General features: G+C 38.5%; 1 protein-coding gene across 3 annotated transcripts in view; it reads right to left on the bottom strand.

The window, feature by feature from the left end:
- PARD3B (par-3 family cell polarity regulator beta) overlaps positions 1–18,430 on the bottom strand; it is a 608,177-nt gene that overhangs the window by 308,830 nt on the left and 280,917 nt on the right. For all 3 annotated transcript variants that reach the window (XM_048869082.2, XM_048869081.2, XM_048869083.2), the window contains 2 exons: positions 6,595–6,681; positions 2,329–2,454 (listed from right to left, as the gene is read on the bottom strand). In XM_048869082.2, coding sequence (XP_048725039.1) covers positions 2,329–2,454; positions 6,595–6,681 — 213 coding nt within the window. The remainder of the gene's footprint in view (positions 1–2,328; positions 2,455–6,594; positions 6,682–18,430) is intronic.

Raw genomic sequence — 18,430 nt, 5'->3', positions numbered from 1 at the left:
GGAAACTATTTTCCACTGCAGGGGAGAAAAGATTGATAAGTGTCAGAACCTAAACAATCACCAAAATGAAAATGAACCTTTTTACCATGGAATAGGTTTATCTTCAGATATTTTGAACATGTTCGAAGTACAACCAGGGAAAAAGGGGGACCCCCCCCCAAACACCTTAACCACTAAAGCATAAGATCAGCACTATTTTCATCAAACTACAGTAACTCCTCACTTAAAGTCGTACCACTTAACGTTTTTTCATTGTTACACTGCTGATCAATTAGGAAACATGCTCGTTTAAAGTTACGCAATGCTCCCTTATAACGTTGTTTGGCAGCTGCCTGCTTTGTCCACTGCTTGCAGGAAGAGCAGCCCGTTGAAGCTAGCTGGTGGGGCCTTGGAACCAGGGTGGACTGGCAGCCGCCCTATCAGCTCCCTGTGCGGCAGCAGCCCAGCAGGCTATCAATTGCCAGCAGTTCAGCTGTCCCTCCCCCCACTGCCTTGTGCAGCTCCTGCCCTCTGCCTTGGAGCTGCTCCCATGAGCCTCCTGCTTGCTGTGCAAGGAGTGGGGGGGAGGGGGAAGAGGAATGTTAATGTCAGGGTGTCCCCGTCCCCCCCACGCTACTTTACCCCATTTCTCTAGAGCTGGGGGAGGACACAACAGGGCTCAGGATGGAGCTTGCTGGCAGCAGCTGCTGTCCCAGCTTACTGATCTACTTAAAAAGGCAATGTACTTGGAGTGCGGTCAGTGTACTTGAAGGGGCAATGTGCATCTCTCTCCACAGTATGTGTCTCTGTCTCTCTCTGCTATGCTGTCTCCCCTCCCTCCATTCATGCTGTCTTGTAGAGTGTGAGGCTACATTAACATGTTAACCCCTGAGGGCTCAGCTGAGTGCTAGTTCATCATTTAGCAGCAAGGCATTCCTTGGGAAATATCCCACCCTCTGACTTCACCACCTCAACCAAACTTCACAATCATCATTGCTGTGTACAGTATTAAATTGTTTAAAACTGTGTGCGCGTGTGTGTGTATAGTCTTTTGACTCACCAAAAAAAAAAATTTCCCTGGAACCTAACCCCCCCTATTTACATTAATACTTATGGGGAAATTGGATTCACTTAACATCGTTTTGCTTAAAGAAGCATTTTTCAGGAACATAATTACAACGTTAAGTGCAGAGTTACTGTACTGTAGATCTGCACATATTCATATGTAACACTGAAATTTTGCATTGAGCATAAACACTGAGCATTTGGCTTCTGGTTTAAAATGTTAAGCATCAACTCCCCTGAGCCCTCAATAGATTTTACTGTCTGATGAATATCACTCATGTCTTTTAATATAGGGATTAAAAATAAAAGTAAATTACTGTTTAATTTTTAAGCAAGTATTTGTGACTATTCATTCCAGCAACAAAGTCTTCTTGAATGCACAGATTAGCCAAAGTATTCTCTGTTACATAAACCAATTAGGGACGAATAATAACTTCAACAGATTTTAAGTCAAAACTACAAAATCTATTACCTTATGCTTTTAACCCAAAGTTAGCCTTGCAACTTAGTTCAACTGCTTTATACTTTGTGTTAGAAAACATTAATTGTTAACCATTTTTAGACACCTGAAAAGTTGTAGCACAAGAGATTCTCTCTTTCTTCTTAACTATTTACAGAAACATCACACTCAGAAGTTGTGGGCACCACCAAAACTACTATATGTTCAGTTTTGGATACCTTAATACTAGAAATATCTCAAAAAATTGGAAGGAAATAAAGATGAGAAAAAAAGTAAGTGGGAGTAAAGGGACTGACTTATTTTTAAAAGTTAGGCAAACTAAATCTGCACAGTATTGTTTGGCTAAACAATTACTAGTAGGTAATAATGTAAAGCCAATAACTTTATGAAGTGTAAACGCAAAGGAGGGAGAGGATTTATTTAGGATGTTCCAAAGGCATGCAATAAGGAGTAATGAAATACAATAGCACTGATGCAAGGAAAAATTTCCTAACATTGAATAATATCTCATAGGAAGTAGCGTTCCATTGTTGGAATTCTTTAAAACTGGAGTGGACAAAACAATTTAGAATATATTGTAGGAAGTTCTACTTCACTGGCAGGTGAAGGTTTTTCCAATATTATAATTTCTATGATTTGCGTCTACGGTGGGAACTATATTACTGCATTTGGAAGTTTCAGAAAGAGAATTATGATTCTTTAGTTATATACATATTTTATGGTATTTTACTCGCAACATGCTACATTAATCACCTCAATAAGTACAACATTATATAAAATTCTGGTGGTTAACAGAATCAATTAAGTAATTAAGTAGCACTCACTGTGCAAAAGTTTTATCTACGAGGTCCACATTGTTAATTTTCACAATACACTCATTTTCATGGAGAAGACCATCACGCCTAGATCTGCTGTTCTCCTCAATACCACGGATAAAGAGTCCTAGAATCCTGAAAAGCAATAAAGCTGATGATTATTCTGTATTAGATTTGCACACAAGACATTTATAATAATTACAAATAGATATTGGTCTCTACTGAGGAAGGAACAAAGTTCTTCTTATTGTCTACTAATCACACCATATTAAGTCATTAGTCTAAAGGAGAGATTTCCAAAATCTATTTTCCATTAATGAACAAGGACTCCAAAAAGAGTATGAAACCAGCCAGTATAATTTTAGTCTGCTGACACTGTTGGTAACCCTTCCTAACACTTCAGAAAGTGCTAACCATATTAATCAGGGGTTGGAGAAAGGGAGGGGGAAACCAGCCCCATCCTTTCAGACAAAATGTTAGGATAGAATTTATGCAGGATTGGTACATGTTAACAAATAAGATGGAATCAATTACAAGGAAAAGGTTAAAGTTAAGTGCAAAACAGTGGTTCTATTTATACTAAATCAAAATACAGAGGCATTGCTACAAGAAATTGGAAGCCCATTTCTGCTGAGGAAAGGATGACGTGTGCAAGGAACAATCTCTTTGTAGTCAAGTCCAAAGAAACCAAGAAATTAGGCTAATCTTGCTTCTATTGCGGCCTAGGGTTCCTTGAACCTCTGCAAACCACAGTGATCCAGGTGGAGGGGCAGTGTGCATTTTTGAAATTTTGAAAAGCCCTAGTCAGGATCTGGGTTATATTCCTGTGGACTTCCTATATATCGTTTCTTGAGTTAATTAAATCCCCACTGACCCACAGTTTCCTCATTTCCCTGACAGACCCACAGTTTCCTCATTTCCCTGACAAATGAGATCAATATTAATTTCCTACCTCACAGGGGTATTGTGAGGTTTACTACATTAATATCTGTAAAGTGCTTTCAGAAGCTCAAACAGAAAGTGTTGTAGAAGTGCAAAGTAAATTATATAAAGAAGAGTCAGACTTCTGCCTTAGAGAAGCTGATGTCCTTCTCATAGTATGCTAAGCATTAAATCAGCAAATGGGAAGGATTTCAGATAGAAAACTGTAGTTGCAAGAGACTGGATTAAAAACCTGGGGTGTCACCAAGACTAGTCTAACATTCCATATAACTGAAGACTTTGTGTATACACAAACCCCTTATAATCCTGTTTTTATGCATTAACCTACACCTGCCATATAAGCATAAAACATAGATGACATTTAGGATATGTCTTCACTGCAATGTAAGATCAGGGTTCGAACCAGGCTCAAGCCTACCTTTGTCCTCCATCTACACACAAAACTGTGCTAATCCAGGGCCTGGACTCAGGTCATAGGACCCCACAGGGGTGGTGGGTCCAAACCTGAGTCAAGCCAGACCCAGGGTCCAAGCCCTATTGCTCTGTAGTATATACGCAGCCTTAGTAGACTTGTGCCTTAGTAGACTTGTGCATTGGAGATCACTAAATGGATCCCACAATCCCATGGAACAACTTTCGCTTCCTTTCGACAATCGAGTTTGGTTTCACTCAGTAAAGCACCAATATGTAATTTTCAACTTCACAGTTCGGCAAAAAGATGTCAGTTTTGTTTATCTATAAACCTATTTTTTTTAAAGGGTGCATTTTCCATTAATGAGCATTACTAGATTGGAATTTTGCATTGTAATAAATTTGTCATGTAGAAGATCCCCTTATAACATTGTATTGTGATAAAGAAAGCTTTTTATTTGGGGACAGGCAAAAATTGACAATTTCCATGAATACCAATAGAAACAGCCAATTAGCTGCAGCCAAGGAGTTAAATGTTACAATTTAATTTCAAATAATTACATTAAGATTCAATCTAGTAAAAATAATGAAATTAAAGAAATTGAAAATTAAGTCTGTTGCTGTGATCTTAACTAATCCCACTGTGCCCAGACTCTGCAGCCGCATCGAACTATATGATCACCGACTGGCCTGATATTCCCCATATGTGCTGCATTATCTGGACACGTGGGTTGAGTTAAATATGGTGTGACAACCTAACCTCATTACTTTTATTAAATACAGCTCACGAAAGCTTATGCTCAAATAAATTTGTTAGTCTCTAAGGTGCCACAAGTACTCCTTTTCTTTTTGCAAATACAGACTAACACGGCTGCTACTCTGAAATCTGTCATTACTTTTATTGTATGCAGTCTCAACTTTAACATTACGTTAATGTGATTTTTAAATTTAATTTCCTTTCTTTTATGGTAAGTCTAAAGTGCAAAGAAAATGAAAGAAATTATTTCTACTAGTTATTGTTGTTCACTTGTATACTAAAGCCTAAGCACCAAGCATTTTGTTTAAACGGTTTCTGAAAAAACAAACAGAACAGGATTACAGTGAAAATGCCTAAACGTTATTCACTCAAGATGGATACCTGTATTAGCGTAATATTAATACTATTCTTATTAGAAAATACCAGTTTTCTACAAACTGTTACAACAAAAATACCAGTCATGGTGGATGGCCAATATGCTTGATAAAACCTGCCTGTCATCAACAGAAACGGAAAACGCTTCTTCTGTTTTTTCTTGTGTTTTGATGAATTATAAAATGTATGCACTAGTCTCTGTTTGATTAAATAACAGGAACAAGTGGTTAAACCATTCTGATATTTTATAAAGACACCAGTATAATTCTGCCAAGTGTCATTAGAATTTCTCGAGACAACTGGGTAAACACTCAGCCTGTCTGTCAAAAAATAGCTTGCTGTAAGCCATGCTCCACAGCATTTGTAAACAAGAATATTAACATGCACAGAAAGTAGGCCAAAGAGCTCTGCTGGTTATTCAGTGAATTCTTTTAAAAATGAACCCGAAGCCGTTAGAATCCAGCATCACATGTATTGCAGCAATATTAAATTACTGATAACATTTTGCAATTTTATGGTGCCTTCCACCTCAGGGTCTCAAAGTACTTAAGAAGAATTAGCACATTAAGACTCAAGATGCCCCTATAACATAAGGAAGTATTGCCTATATTTTAGAGATGGGGGAACAGAGTGGCTTGCCCAAGGTAAAACAGGAAGTCTGAGACAGAGCCAATGATGAAACTCAGAACTCCTGACTGCCAACCCTTGCTCCTGAAATAAGGTGATGGCATTTTTTCAAGCAGTAGCAGATGGTCAACCTGCTTTTTGATCTGGCAACTAAAATACCCCAGTTTAATTTGAGTCCATCTGAAGTCTCAGATCCCGCTGAGAAAACATTCGCAAACAATATACTACCTGAAAAGAAAAAGAAAAAAGAAAAAAACACAAAACACTTTTCCTCCTCACTTCAACAGTCTGAAAATTGGTAAGTTAAGAAACATTTCTCTTCATGATTAGACTATGACCTTTTTTAAAGTTTGTAATTATAATTGGCCTTATACTAGAAGCAGCCATTTTACTATAAAGTGATGCCATTTATGACACTAGCAATTTTCCATCCCTGTCACAGGGCTCTTATACTGCCAGCACTACAAATTAGTTCTTTGGCAGAGACCTCATCTGTTAAATTTCAGTCTAGAGAAAATTTTTACATCCGAGTTACATAACTTGGAAAATAAGGAGTTATAATGAAAATGCTGACATATACTCGACTACAGTACATCAATATGAAATTTCCACTATGGTAGTCTTTTGTGATCTCAATAACCTATGTTAAATAATTTACAATTAAAATAATCTTACCATGCAAAAGAAAAGTCCACGGTATAGTGCACATTTTATAAATGCTAAAGAACCTAATTTGAAAGGTGACTTGAAAAAAAAAATTAAGCAAGCAAGTCATTTTGACTTTTCTATGTCTACTCTGCTATTTGGCAATAAGGGGTAGGGGAGAAAAATCCATCTGGACAAAAAAAAACACCTTTCAAGAAGTACAATAATCTTAACTAAAGACCATGTTACCATGTTTTCATTCAGAAAAAAATTCAGAGATCCTTGAAAGTACAAACATTATGAACATATAACAGAAATGGGTTTTGTTCTCTGAATATACACACACAACAACATAGATGTCAGTGAAGGGATACGCTATACTGAGCTTGGTTATCCGCTGTTAAAAAAACAGTTTTAGTTCCCCCTCATGTTTTCACAGTAGAGATATTTTAAGATAAACAAACACATCGATGCCTTTTTCATTAACACGCTTCTCTAAAATATGGAAAACATCTTACCTTCCACTCAGAGATGAAAAGAAGGGTACTACATGTATCCCCAGAGGGCCACCTTCCCCAGAAATCTCTACTGTTCTTGTCATATCACTAAGAAAGAGGGAGCAAAAACACACATGAACCTGTACTAAGGAATACATGAGGAATATCTATAAAAAACACATTAAGACAGACAAGAAAGGCAGTCAAAGGAATTTAAGTGGAGAACTCAATAATGTACATAAGAGATGTTGCAACTGGAAATGGCTGACATATCTTTGGATGAGAATTTATATGTTTTGAATGAGAAAGGAAGACATTACATTAGTAGTCATTTACCCAAGAGCTTGTCTACATGGGGAAACTGACTGGAGCAGCTATTGTAGAATGAGCTATGCCTCCCCGTGTGAACACTCTATTCTGGAATAAAAGTTGTTTTATTGCAGAATAATTGTTGTTTCAAAATAAAGTGACTTATTTCAGAACAGGATATCCACACAGGGAACTAGTGCGGAATAGCTTTGACTGCAATAGCTATTTCAATCAATTTCCCTATGCACGCCATATTTTAAGGATATCAAACCAATATGAAAAACAGTCAACATATAATTACAACAAAGTGGTCCATACACTGTGCCACCAATTAGATGCATGCAACCCTACTGAGTTAGAAAGGCACAATGAGCACCTCTGAAGACACAATTTGGCCCACTTAAATGGGAAATATTTCCTTCCTGAAAATTTTTGAGATCCTCTATGATGGTTCAGATGTGGAATATAGTACCTCCCTGCTAGCTGCTGGAGATGATGCTAATATTTTTTTGCTGCTTGCTGGCTCAATGAGGGTCACATGAAACCTGCTTACAGAATATCTTGAAACACATGGCTTCTCTGTAGGCATTAAAATGTAAACTATACATCAGCAGTTGCTAATCTGAAAAAAGAAGGCATCTGGATTGACGTAAAAATCTCAAGAAAAATAATCAGGTAGAAAAAAATTCCCACTCTCTTTGCCAGTCTGATTTCCATTTCCTTATGTCATTTAGGGTGTTGGAACCTCCAGAAACAGTGTTGAAAAGAGCAGAAGGGAAGGCTCGCCATCTAACAAAAGTCTGCTGGATGTTTCTTCAACCGTAAGCAGATCCAAATTTAATCACACTACAAGAAGTTACATAAACCAATGGATGTTAATCCACTGTTTAGAGAAAGTGTGAAGCTAAAACAAGGGGGCCACTTCACATATTGCCAAGAGTTAGTCATCCACCCTCTTTGACCAGGAAGAGGACAATGATTGCAAGTGAGTGTTGACAGATTTAGGCATTTCTTTTCCCTTAATGAAGTAAATTTCCGGGTTAAGATTCTTTATTCAATTGCATAATGATGACTTGGAAGCAACTTGATTTAGAAATTAGGCTGGTTTGCTAAAGATAATGCGGAAATGAAAAGCTAATTAATGTAGCCTTGTAACAATCTTTTGCAACTTTGTTTTTCAATATAGCTACTGCTAAAATATTTCTGTTTTAAAAAATGTATACTCTCTAAAAATAGAATGGAGAGCACTTAAAACAATCAGTCCCCAAAATAAATGTCTTCTATGAACTACTTTTATCTTATGCGAAATTTTATTCCTATAGCAGTCACAAGCAATACACTTTCAAAATGTTTGCTTTATTTTGCTACATATGTTCTCTCTTTTTCTTTACCTCACCTTCAAGATTTAGAGGGGGAGGGGTGGACTGGTAAAGTATTAGTATAAATTCATGTAGATTTCTAGGTAATTAATAGACTGGATTTAACTGATTAAATTGTTCAGAAAAATTAAGGTCTGATCAGAACTACTGTCAAAAACTCAGATAAAAATCTTGCGTGTGAAAAAGTTTGGTTAATTTTTTTCAGTTCCATTCAGACTTTCCTCCAATTCCTGCTTTCAGATAGAAGTGGAATCACCAGAATACAAGAAAACTACTTTTTCTGATATTCTAGACTTGTTCAGAACCAAAGAATACCAAGAAATTAAGCTGCTGACTCCTACAGACCCAAAAAAGACAACCACAAGAAGTGACTTTGGTGTTTGATTTGTAGACGGAAAATTAGCAAGAATTACAGCTTTCTCCAAGTAACTCCTATTTTGTTTAAGTTCTGTGGGCTAGGAGTTGTCTTCCCGTTCCTTCTATGTATTATAGAGGAACGCTGTGAGGGTAATCATGATAAATAGGTTCTCTGTCACCTTAAATTAATATATTTACCGTTAAAAACTTAGGCTCAAGGCCAATGAAAACATACAAGTTTATTTTTAAGTCGAACATAAAAACAAATTAACAGAAATACAAGGTTTTTAAAACAGGAGATGGACAATTAATATATTAATGTCACCATTCTGCAAACACTTAAGCATGTGCTTAACAGTTACCCATGTGCTGAGTATTTGCAATATTGAGGCCTAAACCAGGAAGAGCACATTTCATATATGCACTAGGAAAAAATACTTTAAACCTATTTTAATCCAAAAAATGATCACTAGTCCTTATCTAAATCAATTTTTACTCCCAGATATACAGTTTGGTTAAGAGAAAGTTAAAGAGGAGAAGATATTACCCTTTAGAACAACATTAATAGACTATTAGTACCAAATTCTACTTTTCATTCAACCTATGAAAATGCTACAGCGCAAGAACAGAAAATAGTTCTTTATAGGTTTAAAAATCCTGAAGAGCAGACACTCAAGAAATTTGTAGTTAAACTTCCAACATCTTCCCTATATAAGTGTGCATCCTGTACGCACAGTCTGGAGTAGCTAGCTGTCACTTTAGTCTGTCCCTTAGAGCAGTGTTTTTTAAACTATGGGTCGCGGCATGTAAGGCACTGGGTTGCCTTGCTCTGGTCAGCACCGCCAACCGGGACATTAGAAGTCCCATGGGCAGTGCTACCCAGCTAATGCAGGCTAGTGCCTACCCGTTCTGATACTGTGCTGCACCCTGGAAGTGGCCAGCAATGGATCAGACTTCTAGACAGAGGGGCCACGGGGCTCCGTGCGCTGCCCCTGCCCTAAGCACCGGCCAGTGGGAGCTGTGGGAGGGGGGGCGGTGCCTGCGGGCGAGTGTCACGCGAAACCGCTTACACTTCTCTGCCTAGGAGCCGGCCCTGTTGCTGGCCGTTTCCGGGCCACAGCGCGGGCCATTTTGCCAGGAGAGGCAGGAAGCCTGGCTCTGCACCCCGTTGTGCCGCTGACCGGGAGCCACCAGACGTAAGTCTGCACCCCAATCCCACACTCCAATCCCCTGTCCCAGCCCTGAGCCCCACCCCCCAAACCTGGAACCCCTTCCTGCACACCAAACCCCTCATCCCTAGCCCCACCCAGAGCCTGCACCGCCACCCCAGAGCCCTGACCCCCTCCCACAGCCCAGAGCCCCCTCCAACACCCTGAACCCCTCATTCCAGTCCCACCCTGCAGCCCTCACCCCAACACTCTGCCCCAGCCCTGAGCCCCTCCCATACCCCAAACCCCTCATCTCCAGCTCTGCTGGGTTGTGGGATCAACAATTTTCTTCAACAGGGTCCCCAGAAAAAAGATTTGAAAACCACTGCCTTAGAGTATATGAATTACAACAGTTTACTCTTCCACACGTCCAGTCAGCCCACATTGGATAGAAGGGATCTTTGGGTACTTTAAAGACGGGTGCTTACAGCCTTCACATTCAGGCCCTTGACTGAAAAGAGATCACAGTTTTGTCAACAAGCAGTACACAAGCTGATACTGAGGAGGGAAAAAAAAGATGAAATAGGTGTCTATCTCTGCCCCTGCAGATTATGTCATATCACTGGTGAATAACCTGAGGGAAGGTAGAAAGCAATAGTTAGAAATTTTGCTGAAATAGCTTTTGGAGCTTATGATCACATGAATAAGCCCCAAATTTCAGGCCTCAGAAATTAATGAATTCCACAGGCACAGTTACATATAGTAGACTGTGGGGCTCACAGCAATTACAAGCTCTGCTGACAATCTGCTCGCAGGCCTTATAAATTCTTGACAGCTGAAGTTTAAAAATTCAGAGAGAAAAAGTTTTCCCACAAAACAAGAACCCAGGAGTGGGACCTACAGGAGAGGCTCTTTATAGACTCTGTGCCACCCAGTGTATACAGAAGGGTGAAAGCTCGGAAAACAGGTAAGCAAGCACTTCCATCTCAGTGGAGCCACGGGGAACACACCCTCACAAAATGTTTGTGATGTTTGATTGTTTTGCCTTAACCATGTTTTAAACCCATCCTACATATCTTGAGCATTTTAATATATTTGTAATTGAAAGAGCAGGTCTGGCCCAGTAAGTCAGAACAGCAAGACACGGAGTCTGCCTTCCAGCTACAGATGGGAACTTTGGAGCATTTAGTCCCTACACAAATGATGCATGGAAGGTTCTTTCTAGGTTCCATAGCACCAGTTAGGCCTATTACAGTCCTTATCAGACTTTCAAAATAATTTCTACACAAAAAAGGACAGATTATTTTGCATCGTATGAGAATTTAACAAGCACTTTTTTAGATGTTTATTTGAATCAAAGTTGCCAGCCTTCCAAGGTTCGCCCCTGACTATTAAAATCATATTTAGGATAATTTAAGAATGTGCTTGTGTGTCTCTAAGTCTATTGTGCTAAATCTACTACGGTGGTCTATATTAAAAAGAGAATATCTCCCTGATGCTACCATATTGTGGTAGCTGAGACCACAGTCTGACATACCATGGACCAAAGGTGCTATTATCATTTACTATTTAAATTCTTCATTGCTCTATATTTATTGATCTCTGCCAGATCCTTTACAGTCTATCACAAGGATGGGCTTCCAGGCACATTGTTAAAAGTGCTGATGAGTATTGTTTAAAAAAAATGTAGTAGCATGCATGCCCAATAGTTCATTTGAAACACCGAGGGCAAAATTTTCAAAGTTAAGGCCTAATGTTAGGTGCCTAAGTACATAGCCTGATCTTCAGAGTTGCTGTGCACCTTCAGTGCCTTTGTAGCCAGATACCTGAACCTTTCCGTCCGCCCACCCCCACCCCCCAAAATACTATATTAGGAATTAATGTTTTGTGAAATTTAAAATGGGAAAATTAATTTGATGCGTTCTTAAGCTAAGGCATTCTACACAAACTTTTCAGAAGAACACAGAGAACTGATCTGGAATGCTGTATGGGATTTGTTCGGAGACAACTAATGAAGCCTGTTCTTTTTGACTTTCATAAAGTTAATGTGAGGAACCGTGCCGTGATAGAATTCCATTTCTCCTGGGGAGTATGATGGATTGGACCCATATTGGACTGTTTGCCTCAGGACATGCTGGGGAAGTATCCCCAATCTCAGCTGGAAGAAGCTCCCCTCCAGACTGAGGACAGTAGAAAACCTCTCATTCAACCATATCTGAGATTGCGTGTAACCCAACAAGCAGCAACAAACCAAATAAATAAGGTAAAAGTCAAATACCCACCATGCTATTTACTTATTCCTTCAGTTTGAGTACTGTTACAGCCTTGTCCAGGCTGTGTGCCAAGTAATCCTTAGCACAGGCCGAACTTGGTGAGGCAGCATTTCTTGGGCTGATATCTGTAAATTCCATGAAAATTTGTAAGAGGAAAAAAATGCAGATTATGAAATTGCTGCCTCTGGAATGGAATGCTCCAGAACAAGTAGGAATGCAGAGCTGCAATCCTGAGCATACCCAGTGGGGTCTACAGTGACCATAGACAAATGAGAAGCAAAGGAAATGTTTACTCCTAAAGACAGGGAGGTTAAATGTACTTACGGAACTGTGCTTTTCATCCCTTGTTTGCATTACACAAGCATATCCAGCCATATCAGCTGCTGTAAGCATTCGATAAGGGAAAACATCCACAAGGTAAAGCACCCACAAACACTGGCTGTGCTGTTTGTTTGGCATGTGCTGGGTTGTGCTTTTTCACGGGCAAAAAAAAAATGCTCTGTGCCCAATTACTAATGGGAATTTCAGAGGAAGCATAAATATTTTATCCATATAGGGAATGTACATGGTTCTGACCCAATATTTTATTTACATATTATACTAATATATTTGCATATGCTAATTCAATTTCTACACCAATCCTGGAATTTTTAAAAGCTGCCAGCTGAGACTCACTGGGTGAGAGAGTAAACTGCCCCCAGGATGGTCAGCATCTGCTTCTAGTAGTGGTTCCAACAGACTCAGTTGGAAGACAAATTGATTTTTTTTTAAAAGCAAAGATGGTCAGAATCAAAACCAAAATGACGTAGGACCCAAAAGGAGAGACTGTAGATGGCGATGCTAGATGGGATGAATGCTGTGGAAGGTAAAGGGAAAGATCTTAACAACAGTAGAAGGTAGTGGAGAATACACTGTCGTGAGATGAAGAAGGCAGCTGAACATTCAGAGGATGTTGTGGGAGTTGCAGCCAGAGAGAGGACCACAGACTCTCCCTACAAAAGAGGAGAGAAGTGCTCCAGTCACCCCACCCTACAAATTAATTGCCTCCAAAAAAAGGAAAAATAAATAGATTAAATGTGAAAGAATTTAAGAAACCTCCAAAATCAGTTTTAAAAAGAACCCTCACCTTCCCCACCTCATTTATGTAACTTAAATGTATTTATCTAGGAGACACTCAAAATACTGAGCACCAAAATCAAGAATCTGTCCACTAAAAACCTGTTTTTTGCTTAATTCACATTAGATCAACTACCTAAAAATGCAGAAATATATCATACAGCTTGAAGGCACCAGGTTTTAACAATGCTCCACCTCTGCTTTCCAGGCTGTCAGGATACAGCAAGACAGAAGAAGAACATAAGCAAAGTGAACAGAGGAGGAGAAGGAAGGTGCTACAGATATGCTTTATTTATATATTCACTGCGTTTAAATCAAGTGGGTCAAGGAACTGTGACCCTCGCCTCTGCTGAAAAGAAGTGGAAGGCCAGAGGGAACAAGTGTAATTAAACACTTAATGAATTATCCATGTATGAAATATTCTCTGAATTCCAAGTAATCCAATGTTAATAAACTAAATATCTACTTTCAAATAGATTAGGTTTATTTTTTGTTAACAGGGTTATTTTTACTGTGGAAAAACTTTTTTAAATGAGGTCTGCAAAAGCAACACTTCTGTTTCCACATGGTGTGCCAAGCGGGTGGAATTTCAGGGCTGGCGATAAATTCCTGCTGAACTACTGTAGAGTCCAGAGATCCTACTGTTAGCTGTAAACCGCTTCACTCAAGTAGATCCAGCCAGGAAAGAGGAATGGTAGTGAGGAAAAATACCATATTTCTTCTGCACAAATGTATTATTGTTCTTGTATAACAATCCATAAAATTGTGATCTGCATTCTAAGTAGAAAAATATGGATTTGATTTTAATAAGTGTTTCTTTTATTTTATACATGTTTATATGAGCATTTATTACTGAACAATGCAATTTGTTCCTTCCCCTTTGACCATTATTTTCCCCACCTTGTATACAAACAAAACACCCCCTTCTTTCCCTGGTAGCAGATCCAAAATAAAAATGACACCTTCAAAAATTGCAAAAAAATAGACCTACAGTGAATTGTAACAAACTCTACCCTTCATAGTGTAAGTTAAAAAAAAACCAAACACCCCACTGCCACCCAAACAAACAGAAAAACTAGCAAGTGTTAGTGATAGAATACAGGTTCTCCTCCTGCAAGGTGCCGAACACTTTCAATTCTCAAAAGTTTCAGAACCCTACAGGATAAGGTCCACAGGGTATCAAAGCACCTTTACAGGGCAAGTGCTTGGACAGTCTAGGCAGATAATGCCTCATCCTATATGGTTCTTAGCACCACCTGAACGTGCTCAGCACCTTCTATTTCTATTTTCATGAGATGCCACATAAATGTTCATAGCTTTCAGTAAACGAACAGCTTTTCCTCAAATGGAATAGTTTTTCCTACCTCAATGAAGAGTATAAAACAAGTTGTCTGAAGCTTTTAACCTGATTGAGTTACAAAGTCATAAAATTTCAATCATAACATATGCATAAAGACTTTTATTTATTTATTTTTACATTTGCATGACTCAAAATCACAAACAATTTTGCCACAGTTGGGAAAAAAAAAAGCCGTTTGCGAATATGGTGAACAGCATTCAACAAGGTTTGGGTTCTAGTGGCTTTGGCAACTGTTTGTGGGGCTTGTTTTGAACATGTTATTTCCAGATACATCATTCTCATCTGACAGGAACAATTTAGAGTCTTGAACATTTAGAAAGTCCTCAAGAAAAACATGAGATACATTTAGACAAAGAGAAAAAAAGAGAAGACAGCAAAACATAAAAAGAAATAATACTTGCATATACAGGAAAATAATTGTTCCAGAAATAACATAGTACAATGATCTAATTTGAAACTTAATAAAAGACAAAACTATTTTGCTAATTTCTGCAAGAACTGTTATTATTACAAATATTGCTAATATTTTAAATATATTCAGCCAGTCAATTTGAGGTGGACAGTTTATCTTCAGTACTCTTCTCACTATTTTCTTTAGAAGTCAGTTGTTTAGAGAGCAAAGACTTAATTTTTTTCAGGTAGTCTTCCCCTTCTTTACTAAGGTAAAGCATGTATGAAAACAAAGGAAAGCCCTTGAAATTTAAGAACTGAAATTTTGCTCGGAGTTTTTAATAGATTATAACCCACATCTGGCTGAATTCCACAGAAATTGCAGGGCACCTTTGTTTTTTCAGAATTAAATCTTTGTCTTGAATTTACTTTAAATCCACTAAAACTCAGGAAATTACCCCAGTACATATTTCCAAACTATGAGGAGAAGAGTTTGAGACTCCTCATTTTAATATTTTGGGGAAGGGGGAAAGTATTGTTTTTAAATACATGAAATCTCTTGCATTTAAACAAGTTTAAAATTGTGATATGCACGAACAAGGTATTTTCTGCCAGAAGATTAATTTACTGCAGCATTTTATCTGATTAGGATCCCTTTCCTACTCCCCGCTTTCAAATCTGGCCACCATGATCCTTGAATTCGTCAGTCCCAGACTGGATATGGTAGCTCACTGTATGTGTGACTGTAGGAAGAAGCAACACAGAAAGAGTTTGTTACAAACAGATCATCCCTTTGTTCTGGCTCCTCCATTGGCTCCTAATCTGCTTCCCCTGCCTGTTCAAGCTTTGATTTCAATGTTCAAAGCCCTCAATGGATCAAGACCCAACTACATCTCATATTGCATCTCTCCATCCATGAACTGCCAGAGAGTTTACAAAACTCAAGATGCATCATATAAGATCTGGAGATCAGCTATTCTCATTCAATGGCTGTGAAATGAGCTTCCAGACAAAGTCAGACTAATTCAGAGTTTGACCAGTTTATGGGCATGCTATAAGACCCTGCTATGTGTGAAAGTCTTCACACCACAGCCAGAATGGGGTGCAGGATACAGAGATTAAATGAAAACAAACAATATAGCCTCCTTTACTAGGGGGAAAGAGAAGTGGAGAAGACTCCATGAACTAGAGACCTCACCTTGTAAGTCTAATTTACTTGGGAAGCACCTCAATAATACAAAAAGAAAAGTGATTGATAGCTGGAGATGCAGACAATTATGAAGAACCCTGAGTAGAGGCAGGGTCTTGGTTATCTTGATAAACAACATGTTGTCAAATAAGAACAATATGACTCAGGGAAGAAGTGACATTATCAAAAACACACTGGGTACAAGCATAAGGACAAGAATAATCATGAATATATCGTGAGCAGGGCTTGATTAATCCCAATTACAAATCAATGGGATCAAGAGACATTAAAGAAACAAATGAATGCACAGATTTGGCGATGCATAATAATTACAGCAGGTGAAACAGGCTGTAGCAGCCTTTCATTAAATTTTATAAAAAACATTGGCAACCAAGCTGACTAGGTTCAATACATGTCTGATGAACGCAAAACAGCAAGCATATAGCTTGGAGACCTGGCAGGTGCATAGCAAGCTGGAAAAAAACTTTGATACCGCTTCACAACAACGTTACCATTCTACAAATAGACTGATGTCAGAAAGGATTTAAAAAGAAACTGGAAATTGCCATACCATCCAGGTGATGACCAGGGCCCCAAAGTGGGTGGCTAAACAAACAAACAAAACAAATCAGACAGATGGGTTAAAGACCATGGCCTTCCCCAATGTTCCTTGAAAGAGGAGAAAGCCAGACACAACATGAAATGACAAAGACAGAGAAGCATCTGTATTGATAGGGAAAAAGAAATTGGTGATGTGCCCTAAAAGGAAAGATGACCTGGTAGCCTGGCGCTTGTGAGACCTGGGTTCAATTCCCTGCCAGGCAACAGACTTCCTGTGTGATCTGGGCAAGTCCTTACTGTGCGATCTGTCTCAGTTCCCCACCTGTAAAATGGGGATAATAGTGCTTCCCTACTTCACATGGGAGTTGTAAGAACAACACCTTAAACCCTGCAATAGGCTCAGGTACTAGAGTGATGGGGACCATCTAAGCATGACAGATAAATTAGATAAGAAATCTTCATGACAATGCTGATTACAGTAAGGCAAATTTCAAGAGCTCAGAAAACATGAGTCAGACTCTCAGAAATCATGAGAGATTGGTGGCTATCTTACTAGCTTCAGCCCCATTGACAGTCATAGAAGATGGTGACCATTCTGAATAAGAGAAAATTTGTGAATTGGCAGCCTTTCATCACGTTTTCATGAGACAGGTTAAACAATACCCCGAAATTGCTAGACATGGTAAAAATCAGAGAAGTTGGCAATACTGTAGAAAACTAGATTAGTTTAAATTAGAAAACAGATTTCAAAACAAAGACTACTCAATAAGGAGGAAAAAGTATTCCATAAACAGGCTGTCATATGTCCAGAAGAGTCCTAAAAAGAGTGTGAAACAGTGGTTAAATATCCCTGTGACATCCTGTGTCATTTACATGAATATACATCTACTCTGTAAGGAGGATAGGGATGGGGAAATCTTTATTTAGATTTAGAGCACCATAAGATGGCACAGAAGATGGTACAAAACAAACGTGGAGAAAAACAAGTTTACTGCTTCTAATAGCTTATTATCCAACTCTGCTAAAGTGTGAAACACAGGACAACAATTTAGTCACAAGAAGTTGGAGACAATTTCAGAGTGAATCAGTGTAATAAGCTTACATGAAAGAAGTAGATTTTAAGGAGGTATTTAAAAGTAGAAAATGGAAGGTGCTTAGTACACAGAAATAGTAGGTGATTCCAAGCATAGGTGCAGACTGAAGGAAGGCAAAGATGAATGAGATGGCACGGAGTGGAATGAGCAAGAGAGAGAAGAACAAAATGAAAGCAAAAATGTATGTGGGGATAGAGTTTTACACATACTGCTCAGGGCTTTTAGTTCATACAGTTTTGACAACTGACTAGAAAATGCAAAATTATAGTAAAGGATTATTTGCCTTCACCAAAATTGAGTTGTTAGTTTGATTATGATATCTTAGCAGTCATGTTTAGTTTTCCAAAGTACATCTTTTAGTTCACAGTTAGGCAATGTACTGTCATAACTAGTTTTCTACAACAAAGAATATTAATGGACACCAGATTATTTCACATTCTAAAAAGTGACTTCACAGTACTGTGATTTATACAAATAACTTCTCAACTTCTCATTAAGATTTAACCTGTCATAAGGACAGGTGAACACTAGCATGGAATCATTTTGCTCTGAACTCACTAGGCTAAGTCCTTAATGAAATTCAGCCTGCCATCCGTTATATTAGTGGATGATCTGACCCACCTTGAAACTTGATGACTTTGGTTCAGTGGGTTTACACAAAGGTTATTTTTTGTTTTGGTT

Source organism: Caretta caretta, chromosome 11, assembly GCF_965140235.1.
Source record: "Caretta caretta isolate rCarCar2 chromosome 11, rCarCar1.hap1, whole genome shotgun sequence".
Lineage (NCBI taxonomy): Eukaryota > Metazoa > Chordata > Testudines > Cheloniidae > Caretta > Caretta caretta.
The sequence above is the reverse complement of the archived record's forward strand: the minus strand, read 5'-3'. Positions and strand labels throughout refer to the sequence as shown.